Raw genomic sequence first — 16,763 nt, 5'->3', positions numbered from 1 at the left:
AGTTCAAAATTGAAGATTATATATAGGCCTATCCAACATAAATCTACAAATATCTTGCTACAGTTAACCGGTATGTATACATTTCCAGAACAGATGGGCAATAGTTTTAATATGGGAATCAAATCAGGCACAGCTTAAATCAGTCTAATTTCTGAATTTGACAAAGAAGGACCTAGCCATGTAACATCGATGATTTAGTTATTTTACTAAAAGTTAGTCTTATTTTGAAGTGCGTCACAGGAAGTAGCGAGTATTTCCGCCCACTTGTTTTAGATTCCAGTCGAGTTTACAAGGAGAGAAATAGCTGCTCCACACGGTGAGGACACACTTTACTGAAACATGACTCGAAAGAGGAAACATTCACGCTCACACTTTGTGTTTTGACTCACAGGTTTAACAACTGAAACGTCAGCGGGAGACATTTTGGGTCCGAGTGTTAGCTAACGACTGTGACTGAGGATCATCAGCTGGGACAGGAATGGCTCGGCCGAGGAAGAAAACCACTCCGGGGTGTTTAGCATGAGGCTCCGCGGGGGGAAACGGCTGGAAGACAACAGTAAAAACTACAATAATAATAATATTAATATCAAGAAGAAACAAAGGAGGAGAAGGGCTATCTGTGTGGAAACTGCCCGGTGACATTTAAAAGAAGAAGAAGAAGAAGAAGAAGATGGGAGGGATGGTGGAGCTGCTGGAGGTCTGCTGCCTGCTGCTGCTGTTGCTGAGCGGAAACTCACACTGCAGAGGTGAGTGAGGGTGAGGGTAAATACACTGAGGGTGGTGATGAGTACAGTGAGGGTGAATACACTAAGGGTAAATCATTGCTCTGTCTATTAATATTAACAGTCTATGGGGTAAATACACTGAAGGTGGGGATGAGTACAGTGAGGGTGAGGAGGGTGCGGGTGAGTACAGGGAGGGGGAGAAGGATGACAGGGTGAGGGTAAAAACTGAGGGTGAGAAGAGTGAGGGTGTGATGAGTACACTGAGGGTGGACAGGACAGAGGTGTGTGTACTGTACTATATTATACTCCATTGGACTCTGGCTGTACTACTCTGTAGTGTACAGTACTACACAACTGTACTACTTGAATATTATAAAGTATTATATTTGCAAGAAGAAACTCTAAAATTCCTTGAGATTATAGTTACACAAAGTAGTTCCTGATGCACAAAAGCACACCCATCCAAATCAGTGTGTTGTTTTCTTCTAAATAGGCCCAATCTCCAGGGGCCTCTGGTATTAAAGGTCCCATGACATGGTGCTTTTTGGGTGCTTTTATATAGACCTTAGTGGTCCCCTAATACTGTATCTGAAGACTCTTTCCCAAAATTCAGCTTTGGTGCAGAATTACAGCCACTTGAGTCAGTCCCACAGTGAGCTTTCCTTAGGATGTGCCATTTCTGTGTCTGTAGCTATTGAGGAGGAGAGAGGGTGGCCAAGGTGGAGGGTGGGGGTGTGGCCTTGACCAACTGCCACTTTGTTCGTTTGAAAGCCATGATGTCTCTCTCTCATGGGTGGGCCAAATTCTCTGGGCGGGCAAAACAGAGAAAGGGGAGGTAACCTTGCTCCTTATGACCTCATAAGGAGAAGATTCCAGATCGGCCCATCTGAGCTTTCATTTTCTCAAAGGCAGAGCAGGATACCCAGGGCTCGGTTTACACCTATCGCAATTTCTAGCCACTGGGGGACCATAGGCAGGCTGGGGGATTTCCTGTTAATGTTAACAAACCTCATAAAGTGAAATTTTCATGCCATGGGACCTTTTAAAGATTTGCAGCTTTCCAACTAAATTACACATCACACGTGAGTTTGCCCAACTGACACTGCAATTCTTTCACGGGAGATGGATTCGTGTGATCTGTACAGACTGTCAGAGACAATTGCATTTTTCCGTGTCAATCTTGTTGTTGCACAGTAAGTAAGATATTTCATCTGTGGAAAATAATCCGGAGCGTGCACAATTTAGCTACAGAGGGTGACTGAATTTTAGTTTTAGCTTAACAGAAGTTATTAAGTAGACCACAAATTACACTCACCTAAAGGATTATTAGGAACACTTGTTACATTTCACGTTAATGCAATTATCTAATCAACCAATCACATGGCAGCTGCTTCAATGCATTTAGGGGTGTGTCCAGGTCTAATCAATCTCCTGATCTCCAAACTGAATGTCAGAATGGGAAAGAAAGGTGATCTAAGCAACTTTGAGCGTGGCATGGTTGTTGGTGCCGGACAGGCTGGTTTGAGTATTTCCCAATCTGCTCAGTTACTGGGATTTTCACCCACAACCATTTCTAGGGTTTACAAAGAATGGTCTGAAAAAGGAAAAACATCCAGGATGCTGCAGTCCTCTGGGCGAAAATGCCTTGTTGATGCTAGAGGTCAGAGGAGAATGGGCCGACTGATTCCGGATGATAGAAGATCAACTTTGACTCAAATAACCACTCATTACAACCGAGGTATGCTGCACAGCATTTGTGAAGCCACAACACGCACAACCTTGAGGCGGATGGGCAACACCAGCAGAAGACCCCACCGGGTACCACTCATCTCCACTAAAAATAGGAAATAGGGGCTACAATTTGCACGAGCTCACCAAAATTGGACAGTTGAAGACTGTAAAAATGTTGCCTGGTCTGATGAGTCTCGATTTCTGTTGAGACATTCAGATGGTAGAGTCAGAATTTGGCGTAAACAGAATGAGAACATGGATCCGTCATGCCTAGTTACCACTGGGCAGACTGGTGGTGGTGGGGGTGTAATGGTGTGGGGGACCCCTTTCACCTTCAGAACTGCTTAATTCTTTGTGTCATTGTATCAACAAGGTGCTGGAAGCATTCTTTAGGAATGTTGTCCCATATTGATAGGATAGGGTCAAACACGGTATTAGTATGGTGTTCATAATAATCCTTTAGGTGAGTGTATTATTTATAGCATTTCCCGTTTGGGTTTTGGCCTTTTTGATGTGAAACATTATCCACATAAATGATCAAACCTTTATGGCGTATCAGCAGATATAATTATGTATTTTTTCATAAAAAATATGACAGTAATTGGAGTGGAAACTTTATTTTGTAACATTTGGTGAGTTTTGCCACGTTACAGAGCCAGACAAGACTTTGTAGACGGCCCGCACAAATAATGTTTTCTCTGAATATTGCCCGCTCCTCCATATTTTTACCTACAATGGTCCTAATACGCCTTTGTATCTCTCTATTATTCAGTCTTTCATATAAATAGGGGTGGACAAAATATTAGAAACCCCTCTCAGTATAACTCAATACAGTTCAACTGCAGCACAAACTACAACATCCAAAATGGTCTTAATGTTGATTCAACACTAGCTGGACATTATAACCTTATGAAGGAGGATTTGGTTGAGCTAGGTGAGTGTGTATGTGTGTGTATATATGTATATATATATACAGTGCCTTCGCGAAAGTATTCGCCCTTGAACGTTTCGACCTTTTGCCACATTTCAGGCCTCAAACATAAAGATATAAAACTGTAATTTTTTGTGAAGAATCAACAACAAGTGGGTCCCAATTATGAAGTGGAACGAAATTCATTGGCTATTTCAAACTTTTTTAACAAATAAAAACTGAAAAAGTGGGCGTGCAAAATTATTCAGCCCCTTTACTTTCAGTGCGCACCAACCGCTCTCCGGAAGTTCAGTGAGGATCTCTGAATGATCCAATGTTGACCTAAATGACTAATGATGATAAATAGAATCCAGCTGTGTGTAATCAAGTCTCCGTATAAATGCACCTGCTCTGTGATAGTCTCAGAGGTCCGTGTAAGCGCAGAGAGCATCATGAAGAACAAGGAACACACCAGGCAGGTCCGAGATACTGTTGTGGAGAAGTTTAAAGCCGGATTTGGATACAAAAAGATTTCCCACGCTTTAAACATCCCAAGGACCACTGTGCAAGCGATAATATTGAAATGGAAGGAGTATCAGACCACTACAAATCTACGAAGACCCGGCCGTCCCTCTAAACTTTCAGCTCATACAATGAGAAGATTGATCAGAGATGCAGCCAAGAGGCCCATGATCACTCTGGATGAACTGCAGAGATCTACAGCTGAGGTGGGAGACTCTGTCCATAGGACAACAATCATTCCGTATACTGCACAAATCTGGCCTTTATGGAAGAGTGGCAAGAAGAAAGCCATTTCTTAAAGATATCCATAAAAAGTGTCGTTTAAAGTTTGCCAAAAGCCACCTGGGAGACACACCAAACATGTGGAAGAAGGTGCTGTGGTCAGATGAAACCAAAATCAAACTTTTTGGCAACAATGCAAAACGTTATGTTTGGCGTAAAAACACACAGCTCATCACCCTGAACACACCATCCCCACTGTCAAACATGGTGGTGGCAGCATCATGGTTTGGGCCTGCTTTTCTTCAGCAGGGACAGGGAAGATGGTTAAAATTGATGGGAAGATGGATGGAGCCAAATACAGGACCATTCTGGAAGAAAACCTGATGGAGTCTGCGCAAAGACCTGAGACTGGGACGGAGATTTGTCTTCCAACAAGACAATGATCCAAAACATAAAGCAAAATCTACAATGGAATGGTTCACAAATAAACATATCCAGGTGTTAGAATGGCCAAGTCAAAGTCCAGACCTGAATCCAATCGAGAATCTGTGGAAAGAACTGAAAACTGCTGTTCACAAACGCTCTCCATCCAACCTCACTGAGCTCGAGCTGTTTTGCAAGGAGGAATGGGCAAAAATGTCAGTCTCTCGATGTGCAAAACTGATAGACATACCCCAAGCGACTTACAGCTGTAATCGGCAAAAGGTGGCGCTACAAAGTATTAACTTAAGGGGGCTGAATAATTTGGCACCCCAATATTTCAGTTTTTTATTTGTTTAAAAGGTTTGAAATATCCAATAAATTTCGTTCCACTTCATGATTGTGTCCCACTTGTTGTTGATTCTTCACAAAAAATTACAGTTTTATATCTTTATGTTTGAGGCCTGAAATGTGGCAAAAGGTCGAAAAAGTTCAAGGGGCGAATACTTTCGCAAGGCACTGTATATGTGTATGTATGTATGTATATGTGTGTGTGTGTATGTGAGTGACATTTATTCCAGTTGGGTACATTTATTTGTTATTAGTTTTACATTTTTTTGTTTAAGGAGAAGAACGTGTGTGTGTGTGTGTGTGTGTGTGTGTGTGTGTGTGTGTGTGTGTGTGTGTGTGTGTGTGTGTGTGTGTGTGTGTGTGTGTGTGTGTGTGTGTGTGTGTGTGTGTGTGTTGGCGTCTTGTTCAGGCAGGTTGAGCGTTAAGCAGCTTAGCGTTGCCGGCCGCCGGGCTCACAGCCGAGTCCTTCAGCAGCTCCGACTCTGACAGGAAGTAAACCCTGTTTAACACTTGATTCTGACTGTGTGTGTGTGTGTACACTGACAGAAACACTCAAACATCCAGAGAGTCTGAATGAATCTGAGTGATTGCATATACAGGAATCACACACACACACACACACTCTCTCTCTCTCTCTCTCTCTCTCTCTCTCTCTCTCTCTCTCTCTCTCTCTCTCTCTCTCTCTCTCTCTCTCTCTCTGTGTGTTGGAGCAGCACTCCCTGTTTCCCTGAATGATGACTCACTCTGTTTTTTCTCTCCAGACTGAACATGAACAAATCTGCAGCTCTGAGGCACAAAATCTGCTTTGACACTTAAAGCTTCGACCAGAAATGTTCTCTGTTAAAGGACTGGTCCAGAGATATTCTATATTTTTACTTATTGTCAACAAATCTCATGACAATGTGGTAGTCTGTCTCTCAGTACTGGCTGTGGCCACGGGTGTTTTCACATACCTCAGACTAGGGCTGGGCGATATGGAGAAAATCAAATATCATGCTATTTTTGACCAAATACCCTCGATATCGATACCGCAACGATATTGTAGTGTTGACTATTGGTGCTTTCACAAAATATTTACACAATGAGATTTTTGATAAATAATCATCAGTAATGTGGACATAATGACTAAGTGGGTAAAGGCAAATAATAGAACAGTTACAACAGTCGGGTAAGTTCAGAAAATGACATCACTTTACTGTAATGCAGCCTTTAAAACCAGGAAAAGACAACACTTATGCCATAGTACGATATCTAGTCTCATATCACAATATCGATATAATATTGATATATTGCCCAGCTCCCCCTCAAAGGTTCTTCAACAAAAAGAAAGAAAAAAAAAATGTGGATACTAGATTAGATTGACTTTATTGTCTACCTCATTGGAAATTTGTCTTTGGCTTATCTCAAGTACAGCTAGGTACGCACAAAATACATAACACAGCACACCATTAAAAAACATACAAATATACAATAGTACAAATGTGCAGGAAGCAGCAAATAATTATATAAATAATAAAAGAGAGCACATTTTATGAAATGATGCAGTCACTCTGTGTCCAGTGCTGGCCTTTAGGACCCTAAATCGACAGCCAGACAGGAGCAGTTCTCCTGAGCTTATACATTTATGTCAGTTTAGCAAATGTGTTATAAATCCAGCCGCACACCTTTCCTTTACAGCATTGAGCTTTTGCCCGCTTTTGCTGAGTTACTGACTGGAATATGTTGAATATAGTCTACCATTTTCAAGAAAGTTCACAAAATGTTTGGAATGAAGATAAAATCACTCAGGAGTTGTGATAATGAGTCAGTTTTTACAGTCTGAAAATGTCTGATCTCTGAATTGAAAGAGGCTTTAGATAAGGTTTTATAACTATACTGCAGTTCTGTCAATATTATTCTCCGTCTGTTCGTACAGACTGCAGATTTTCAGTTTGACAGATTATTTAGTCAGAACATCAAAGATGTTACGAGAATTCATTTTTTTTTTTTTTTTTTTTGAGCTAAACCATAATGATGTCTGGAGGGCTCCGTTGGTTTTGAGAACAAACAACCTTAAAATTAAAGACGTCAGGTGTTGGTTTCAGTTGTCTTCTGATTGGCTGGTTGTTAGGTGTGTGGGTGTGTGTGAGTGTAAGTGAAAGTCAGGTCAAGTTTCTGTGGTTCAGAACAAATTAACCCACTTGGCTGATTCACATCCAGAGCTGGACTTTCTGTTTCAGGATGGAAAAAAATAAAAAATAAAAAAAAGATTCTCCTACTTTTTGTTTCTGTAGATTGTCTTTGGCTACGTTCCGACTGCCGGCAAATCCAATTTTGTTTCTCAAATCAGATCTTTAAGAGACAGACTGTCTGCACTGTAGGGTTGGGTATCGTTTTTTGTTTTTTGTTTTTTTCGATTCTGGTGCTAAATCGATACTTTTAAAACGGTGCCGGTGCCTGAACCGGTACTTTTCAATAAAGTTAAAAAAAAAAAAAAGAAGAAAAAAAAAAATAAGGGTAGTAAACAACAGTCAGTGACTTGTTTATTGCTAAGGCCATGGTCAAAATTAAAGATTTAATAATAATGTAATAACTATAACAATAACAATAACTTATTTCACCAGTATATTGCTGTTGAACCCCAGATGGGAAAAGGGTATTTTACAATTACTGTGAATGCACCACGAGGCTACCTGTTTTAAGTGAATGCACCGTCTGTGTTGTTTAATTCCGACAATGGCAGCTGCAAGTGAACGCACCGTCTGTGTTGTTTAATTTTGACAATGGCAGCTGCAAGTGAACGCACCGTCTGTGTTGTTTAATTCCGACCATATAAACATACTGTATATCTATGAATTCCGACAACGGCAGCTGCTGCGCTGCAGTGCAGACTGTTACATCCCGCTGTTGAAGTCCTCCACAGTGAAATACAGTCACACTTTACACTGTTTAACGTTAGCTGTCAGCACTTTACCGGTGTTTAATCCAGCTGCTAGCTAAAGGTAGGCTAACGTTACATGCTGTCAGGTGTAGTGTAAAGTCAAGCACCGAAATGAGGCACCTAAACTTTCGTTCTTATTCGGTCTCGTTACTACAGTTTACGTCGCCACCGGTTCCCTATTGGCACCGAGTTTCGGTACCCAACCCTACTGCACTGTCAGATTGGATTAGTGTGGCCAGGCATCACCAACCTATCTACATGGGTTGCTGTTGTAGAAAAACGTAGGCATCAGTAACATGCTATCATGAATCTCAACTGCTTTTTTTGGTAAGACCTGCCCTGCGTAGCATTCAAGCGCTAGGATTAGAAAGGGTGTCCTAGTGTTCTAAAATTATATTTAGGAGTTTTGTAAGATTTCTTTAGACTTTTAGATTTCTCTAAACAGTTTTCAAGATTAATCTTGATTTTAGACAATTTTTTCTTTAAAGTTCTTTCAAAAGTTTATCATGATTTTCTTATGCAAGATCTTTCTCAATTTCCTTTAAGATTTCTGAAAACTTTTCTTAAAGTGTTAGGTAGATTTTCTCCTGATTTGTTTTTTTAAAGTTTTCACTTTCATATTTATACAGATTTTGTTAAAGGTCCAATATGTAATATATTTACTGTAATAAATCCAAAAATGTCCCCAATGCGTCATTATATATTAACGAAACATGCCAAGTTGAAATACTGTCTTTTCTGACAACAATGCTAATGCCAGTATTTTCTCCTTTTGAAATTTCCGTTCCGTGACGGAATGTCTGTCTGTGTTTTGGCCTGTGTGTTGTCATCAACTGTCCAGTTTGACAGCTGGGCCGGGTTGCCAGATATACCTGTGAAAACGTAAACCCAGCGTGCTACAGCTGTAACGTCAGTACTGCCATGAAAGCAGCAAACAAACAAATGGGATCAATGGAGATACTGTATATTCTACCAGACCTAAAAGAAATTGCATGTTTCTAACAGTTGCGTGACTAGAGACGTAACAAATCCCTGGGTAAATATTGGAGATGTATTTGAAAGATGGACACAGCTTAGAGCCCCAAAGGATGCAGAGTTCCTCCTGAACAGGTGTTTTTAGGATTTCTCAATGATTGTCTTTACGATCCCTTGACTGGCTTTTGTCACAGTTTGTCTGGTTTGTTGGTAGAAAAGAGTGCACAGATGAAGCGAGAGTTAATTAGATTAGATTAGATTAGATTAGATTAGACAGATCTTCTCTGATCACCAGGGGTTAACTGGGTGTCAGACCAACAGAGAGCAGGATCAAGTATAACAATGAAACAAAGTGAGCAAAATAATCTGATTATTTTCTAATCTGTAAAAATGTTAGAATAAATATACAGGAACATCTCATAAAATGCAAATGTACCCTTTTGATTATAATATCAAACAAAACTATCTGACTTTGGCCATTAACCTTAGTTTGGACCAGTGATCAGTGTCTCTGGCTGCAGGTTTTGTTGGTGGTGTGAGTTTGAAATCAGTGGTGTAAAGCCTCAGAATGACCTAAAGTGACCGCTGTAGGAAGAACTGAGAGAAAAAGTAGGAAGGAGCCATTTGAGAGAGGATGTGATTCAGTGGGTGGAGGCTAAAGTGACGAGTTTGTCAGTAAGGGTAAGAGAGAGAGTAACTGTGTTGAGCTACGTGCTGGAACTATTTCTTGGTCTTAACCTCACACTCAGACAGAAAATGTTGAACTATTCCTTGAAATAGGATTTCAATGTGAAAAAACTTGCATCAGCTGTTAGATTAATATCTATTCAGGCCGCAAAATACCCTTTTCTGTGTCACTGGTGCATGTGACTTTTAAAATGACATGCACCAACTCATTTTCTTAAACTGTACAATAACTTCAAATGTTACATGATCATAGTCAGGGTCATCCTGAACAGGATTACATTTAACATTACTGCAAACCTCTGAATAAAAAGATTTAATGTAGACATTTTCAGAGTCTTACAATATCACTTGAGCTGACTTTCCCTGTAAAGTAATTGTGCAGTGAAACTACTTCAAATTGTATATGATCATAGGAACATTTTGTGCAAAAATCCATTGCGCTTTGTGACAGACAGGTGTTACTGAGAGCATTATATTTCTCTTTTTAAAAAACTTTTTTTTTAAGTTTTCTTTTGATTTTGTTTTTACATTTCTCTGTTTTCTTAAAGAAATCAGTTGATTTGCTTTAGGATTTTGCCACCATTTCTTTATAGTTCCATAAAGTTTACTCTTTAGATTTCTCTACATACTGTACACAGACAGACAGACAGACAGACAGACAGACAGGTGGTACTGAGAGCTAAATGATCATCACATACAGAAATACTTCTAAATAAAGGGCCACACACAGAAAGACCCATATACCCAATCACAAAGGGTTTATTCACCCCATGAAATGAGACAAACACAGTAAGCTGGCAGTGATGTGTACACAAAGACTTTATGTAACCGAGAGAAGAAGAAGAACAGGGAGAGAGGGCATCTGTCTTGTTACTTCATGTTTTATTTTTAGATTATCACAAAATTATATACAAACATTTTATTTTAATCCACCAACTCTGAGCTATTTTGACTGACCAGCACTAGCATGTTAGCATTTAGCTCCACAGCTACAGTATTTCTTTGCTACAGTAATCCACTCTGACTCTCTGTTAGCAGTAAAAACTCAAACTAATCTGCAGCTTATAACAAACCTTCTCTCTGAGTCCAAAACAAACTTTAAAATGCATCCTTTTTATATTTCAGCCTCAACGTCCAGCTCACAAAGCTAGCAACACGGCATGCTAAAACGCTAAACTAAAGCATTTTTTTTTTCTCATATGAACTCTGGACAATGTCGGGAGAATCAGGTCCAGACATTGTCTGTCTGGAGTTTCTATTTATCCTATCCTATCTATCATGTAGCACACAACCGGATATTGTCATTGTCAGACGCATTCTCACTTAAACCAAATTTCTACCCATGCGCCACCCCTCCCTTAAACCAAACAGAAATTTGGTTTAAGGGAGGGGTGGTGCATGGGTAGAGCGATAGTTTCCACCTCTCTTCTACGGAAACAAGTCACCTCTCAAGATTTTAGAACAAGACCTCTCCATCTTTCCATAATATAGTCAGACACTTATGATAATAATCTGAGACTGACAAACATTGGCAAAAACAGCACTTTAGTGGACGTACACTGACGGTGATAATTGCCCTGAAGGATTACATTACATACTCTTGTTCAATACTGGATCAATTTCAAAAGTTGGCTAACAAGCGACTTTGAGTTCACCATTACTGTTGTCATGGTTACCTCTCTGAGTGAGCCTTCTGATTGGTGGAGGGGTGTCTGATCTTATCGAGAGGTGACAAACTTCCTCAGGATGTTTTTTTCTTCTTTTTTTTAAAGTTTCAGTAATATTATTCATGTCTTACGTCACTTTACTGCACTAATTTGTCTGACAACTAGAGCTGTGTATTGGCAAGAATCTGGCAATACGATACATGGGTTACAATTCAGTATATTGCAATATATTTCGATACTGTGCATAAGGCGATATATTGGGACTTTTTTTAAAGTATCCTTTTAGAAAAACTAAAATTTTAAAAAAGACATGATGTGCATAAAAGTCAATGAAGTTTACTTTAGGTAAACAATTCAGTACACAGAAAATCAAACTGCCAGTTTGGGATTGTGGTTCACAGGTTCTTAGTGAGCAAATGTTTATATGCTAAAGTAGGCCAAAGTTCAGCCATAGCTACGTTGTTAGCTTCTAGCAAAAAGTCAGGCACTGCTAGGCACTGTTAGGCAAGGGCACTAGTGGTGCGTCTCAGCATAGCCATCTAGCAGTAGGGGGTTTAAACACAACATAAACGTGAACCACTGTCTTGCATGAAAATGTTTAAACGTTCAAAAAAAAAATCGATATTGCCTTTTTGAAAATCGATACAGTATTGCAAAATAAAATATTGCGATACTCGTGTATCGATTTCTTTTCTTACACCCCTACTGACAACTGTCTATTTTGTGCTCAGTGAGATTAGTTTCAATGTTCTTCAGCTGTGTGTGAACGGTCTGTTTCCTTCTGCAGACTCTCAGCAGACAGAACACCTCTCCTCCTATCAGATGACTGTCCCTCGACCAATAGGAGGCAGGCTGAGGCGGGATGTGGACGGGAGACCCCCCAATCAGGTACTGAGCTTTTATTACAATAGTTAAAGTGTGTTGTTCTGGTTTGTGTTATCCTCTCTGTTATCCTCTCTGTGGTTGCAGTGTGACCTTTAACCTTTAGGAAACAAACTCTGCAGAGAAACGGCTGACCAGTCAGGTCCACTTCCTGTGTCTGTGTGACCTCAACTCATCATCGCTGTGCCAGCAGCTCCTTATCTCTCTTTACTTTGAAACTAGTTTTCTACAAAAGGCAAAACAGACGGCTTCACGGTTTGTGAAAATCCAGCTATCCCCTCTCTGTCCTCAGCCCCTCACATCATACAGTTACGATTTTCCACCACTGAATCTGCAGTACGTTAAGCAGTCAGGACCACCGTACTATTATAAACATACACAAATACACATCTTCAACAATAAATATCTAACATAAATACATTCTCGCTAACAGCAGCATATCTGGCTGCAGGCAGAAAGTGAGCTTAATGCACAGTGGGTGGGTGCGCACCTGAAAGTGTCCTCCATAGAGCTGCAGCAGTGAAGAATGGTTCCACACAAGAAGAACATGAGACTAATAAATGATTCAGCCGATAAGGTGGAACTGAACTTTCTCTACTAACAGTTCAGTATGAACACAGTTAATGTCACAGGACCACCTTAAAACACACACACACACACACACACACACACACACACACACACACACACACACACACACACTCACTAACTAACACACTGGTGAAATAGGAGCATGATCGGAGCGAGTGACGCCGTGTGAAAGTATGATGTTAGGGGTGTGTGTGTGTGTGTGTGTGTGTGTGTGTCTGCGTGCGTGCGTGTGTGTGTTCAGCCTGCAGCCATTCTCTCCCGCTGTGTCATGTGTTTTTATTCTCTGCAGTAATAAATAACATCTAAAGAGTCCAGAATCTAAAAACACTTAATCTTATCATCTGTAACTCATTATTTTGCATTTATTAACAGTGATAAACCGTTTATCATACTCTATAATGTAGTTAGAAATTCTCTTACTCTTTGAGGCTACATCCACTATGTATGTTTTTGTTTCAAAACTTTTGCTACGTTTATGCCTGGCGTCCACAACACCCCGAGCTCTTTAAACGGAGACATTTGGAAACACTGCTGACCCAGTTTTAAATCTTTTGTAGTCTGGATGGGCATAAACGGACCTTTGTAAACGATGACACAGACAGCCACGGTGTCTTCCTGATTGGCTTATCAATCCCGACCTGCCCTTCTGTGATTTGTCAACAGGGATAACAAATTACAGCTGTTTCTGCCTACATGCGCTGAGCCAAGCTAATATTTGAGCGATTTGCGGCAATTCCCGTGTCCAGGGTTGTTACAGGTGTTGTGCCAAGTTTTGCATCCACAAGGGAAACTAATGATTTTTAAGGCAAAGTACTGTTTAAAATCGATATAATCTTCTTTGTCATTTTTAATCAATAATGATAAGAACTTTTAGTCACCAATGTTTTATTAGACTCAGTAGAAGTATCATTTCCTTGCTGTCCATGAGGTGGATGCAATTCTCGCCAGGGATGCAAAACTCTGCACAAAAACCAGCATGCGCATGCCCAGTGTACGTGATTGGTATGCGTTAAAGACATGTTAGTATGGACGGAGACTGGTTCTGAAAGGGGGCTAATAGATTGTTTAAGTTTTAAAACGCTGTTTTAAAATGAAAACGTAGTAGTGTAGATGTAGCCTGAGAGTCAGATGTTCAGATTGATACCAGTCTCATGAAACTATAGCCAGCAGCTGGTTAGCTTAGCATAAAGACAGTAAACGACACAAAACACGCTTTTTTCTCATAATTGCATTACAATGTGTAATAAACAATTTATTAAGTGTTCATGCTGCTTATAAATGGTAAACATGGGATTTTGATAGCGGAGTAAATCTTTGTTGTCACGGTGAGTGTTGGATTAATCAGAGCAGGTGTGTCTGGTCCTCTGTTGACCTTTGCCCCCCACTGTGTTCAGAGCACAGAGGAGCTGCTTTTGGCAACTGGGTGATGTAGTCCACCGCTGATATCCTGTCCTAATTCACCTTAAACACAGACACACACACACACACACACACACACACACACACACACACACACACACACACACACACACACACACACACAGAGAGACAGCTGCTGCAGCTACCAGCAGGTATGTGATTACTGCAGGGGTGAAAACACACACACACACACACACACACACATACACACACACACACACACACACACACACACACACACACACACACACACACACACACACACACACACACACACACACACACACACACACACACACAGGATATCTGCCAGGTGAGTCAGAGGCTCAGGTGACCTTGGAGTTTAATTTAGTTTTTTTTAATTTTTTTCCAGCTTCTCTGAAGCTTCCTGTTCACACAACAAACCCTGATCTTCCCTGTATCAGAACCATGATCACATCGAATCATATATCGATGGTTGTTTTTTTCTTACGCCGATATTAAGTTAAACTAACTCGCTATGTGAAAGAATATGTTACAGAATAAAATAATCTTTAGAATCTGCGCCCTACTGTGCATTTAGAGGGGTTTCTGGTGGAGCGCCATGTCTGCCCGCTGAGCCCCGTAAATCAGCACAAGTGACAGGTGGATTTTAAATCCGTCCCACATCTTCCATATGCCTGCTCACCAAAATCGTTGCTCTGCGCTCCATCAGATTAGGTAATGTCATGGATATGATTTGGATTGTGATATTATAGATAAGATAATAATGTTAGGTGTACATGATGCTATGATATTGTCACACAAACACACAGACTTTTAAAATGTTCACTCTATTATAAATGTTTATTCAGTAACTTTAACTCTATCACTTGCAGAAAGCTTAAAGATTTTATTATTTGAGCCACGCCGCTGCCCCCCCCCCGGACATCGGATCTCCTATTGGTGATCTCGACCACAATCAAAACCACAATTGGACAAGATGAAAATAAAAATAATTGCCCACGCCCAGTCCTACATGAACTCGCATACCTGACCAATCACCTCTCTGACAGCTGCTTTTAATCACCATAAAGTAAATTAATCTAATTGGCAGTGCATCAGTGGTTAATTCTAAAACGGTGCATGTATTGGGCAAATGCCTGTGATTACTTCACATATCTGTAGTAACAGACAAACAGAAAAGACAGTGTCAGTGCACTTTAAACTGTCTCAGCTTACACATTGAGTATGATCATTGTAAACCTCTCCCCCCTGTAAATTACACTAAACATTATTACATAATTTATATCCTGATATTTCAATTAATTTCCAACTTCAATACAGTCACCAGTGATAGCTACCTGTTGGTGTGTGTGATTGCCGCACCTGCTGCCACACAACTGATTTAAATAATGTTTTCCCACCTTTGCTTCTTTCACTCACTTTGTGTGTGTCCATTGACCACACATTTCTTTTCAAAGTTTATAAGTCATTTGATTTGGTAAGTTTGAGCTGGTGCTCAGTATTTTTGTAAAAGCTCATTTAACTGTCAGTATTTGTATCGTATATTTATATTAAATTAATGAGTCCTTTCTGTCTGTCTTCAGGTCTCTTATCTCATCAGTGTGGATGGAAAAGATCATGTTGTTCATCTGGAGAGAAATGAGTAAGTTGTGATATGATCTTATGATCCAGTAGTTCTGTAGGCCTGCTGTTCTCCTCATCTGTAAACTGTTGCAGGTTCATGTAACTTCACTGTTACTGCAACATACTTTACTGATCAGCAGCGAGTTCATTCTTCACCTTAGAATAAGTAGTAAAAACAAAATAGTCTTAAAAGGATAGTTCAGATATTTTGAAGTGGGTAGGATGAGGTACTTACTCATAGTCCGTGTATTAGCTACAGTAGTTGGCGGTCAGCACGCCCCCAGTTTGGAGATGCAGAATCCGACATGGAAGCTAAGCAGTGTACTGCTGTGGACAGAGGCAGTAGCTAACCGGATTTTTAACACCTAAAAAAATCAATATCAGTTTAAGTGTACGCTATATTTAGAATATTTTCACTGCTTTACCTTGCTGCGTTTAGGACTGACTGAGGCAGCGGTAGTAAAATGACTTGTTTTTGTCAAAGGAGTCTGGTGGCTTTGAAGAGAGCAGAGATAACTGCTTGAGTTTCCTGTAAAGGGCTGTTTGACAGCAAGGTAAAGCAGTGAAAATATTCTATATAGCGTACACTTAAACTGATATTGATTTTTTTAGGTGTCTAAAATACGTTTAGCTGCTGACACCGTCCACAGCAGTACATTGCTTAGCTTCCGGGTCGGTCCTTCTGTCTGCTTCAGATCTTTTGAAGTGGGGTTGTATGAGGTACTTATCCAGCTCGCCGACTGTGTTTCCATCAACATTGCTGATACTCTGCTCTTCTCTCTCTCGGTATCTGTCCGTTGTGAACAAACTGATAAACCTCAGTGTCTAAACTGGCTGCTGACGTTCATCTGAAGGACAAGTCTGCAGAAGCATAGCAACTTAAGAGGATCATCAGTTGTTTGTTACTGCTTTAAATAACAGATACAGTACATTGCTTTGCTTTTGTGTCAGTTTGGCTTCTCCAAACTGGGGGCGTGCTGACCGCCATCTACTGTAGATAATACACTGACTGTGGATAATACCTCATACAACCCCACTTCCTACATACAACTATTCCTTTAACTCCTCTTACTAGTTTTACCAACATTTTAAACTGCATGTCACATTGATAAAGACCATGAAAACCCTGTAAG

General features: G+C 40.3%; 1 protein-coding gene across 1 annotated transcript in view; it reads left to right on the top strand.

The window, feature by feature from the left end:
• The first annotated feature begins 322 nt into the window (after positions 1-322).
• adam9 (ADAM metallopeptidase domain 9) overlaps positions 323-16,763 on the top strand; it is a 40,970-nt gene continuing 24,529 nt past the window's right edge. The window contains exons 1-3 of the mRNA XM_039803697.1: positions 323-746; positions 11,918-12,018; positions 15,591-15,649. Of these exons, the coding sequence (XP_039659631.1) occupies positions 671-746; positions 11,918-12,018; positions 15,591-15,649 (236 nt within the window). The 5' untranslated portion in view covers positions 323-670. The remainder of the gene's footprint in view (positions 747-11,917; positions 12,019-15,590; positions 15,650-16,763) is intronic.

This window comes from Perca fluviatilis, chromosome 6 (assembly GCF_010015445.1).
Source record: "Perca fluviatilis chromosome 6, GENO_Pfluv_1.0, whole genome shotgun sequence".
NCBI lineage: Eukaryota > Metazoa > Chordata > Actinopteri > Perciformes > Percidae > Perca > Perca fluviatilis.
This window is presented reverse-complemented; position numbering and strand designations above follow the sequence as displayed.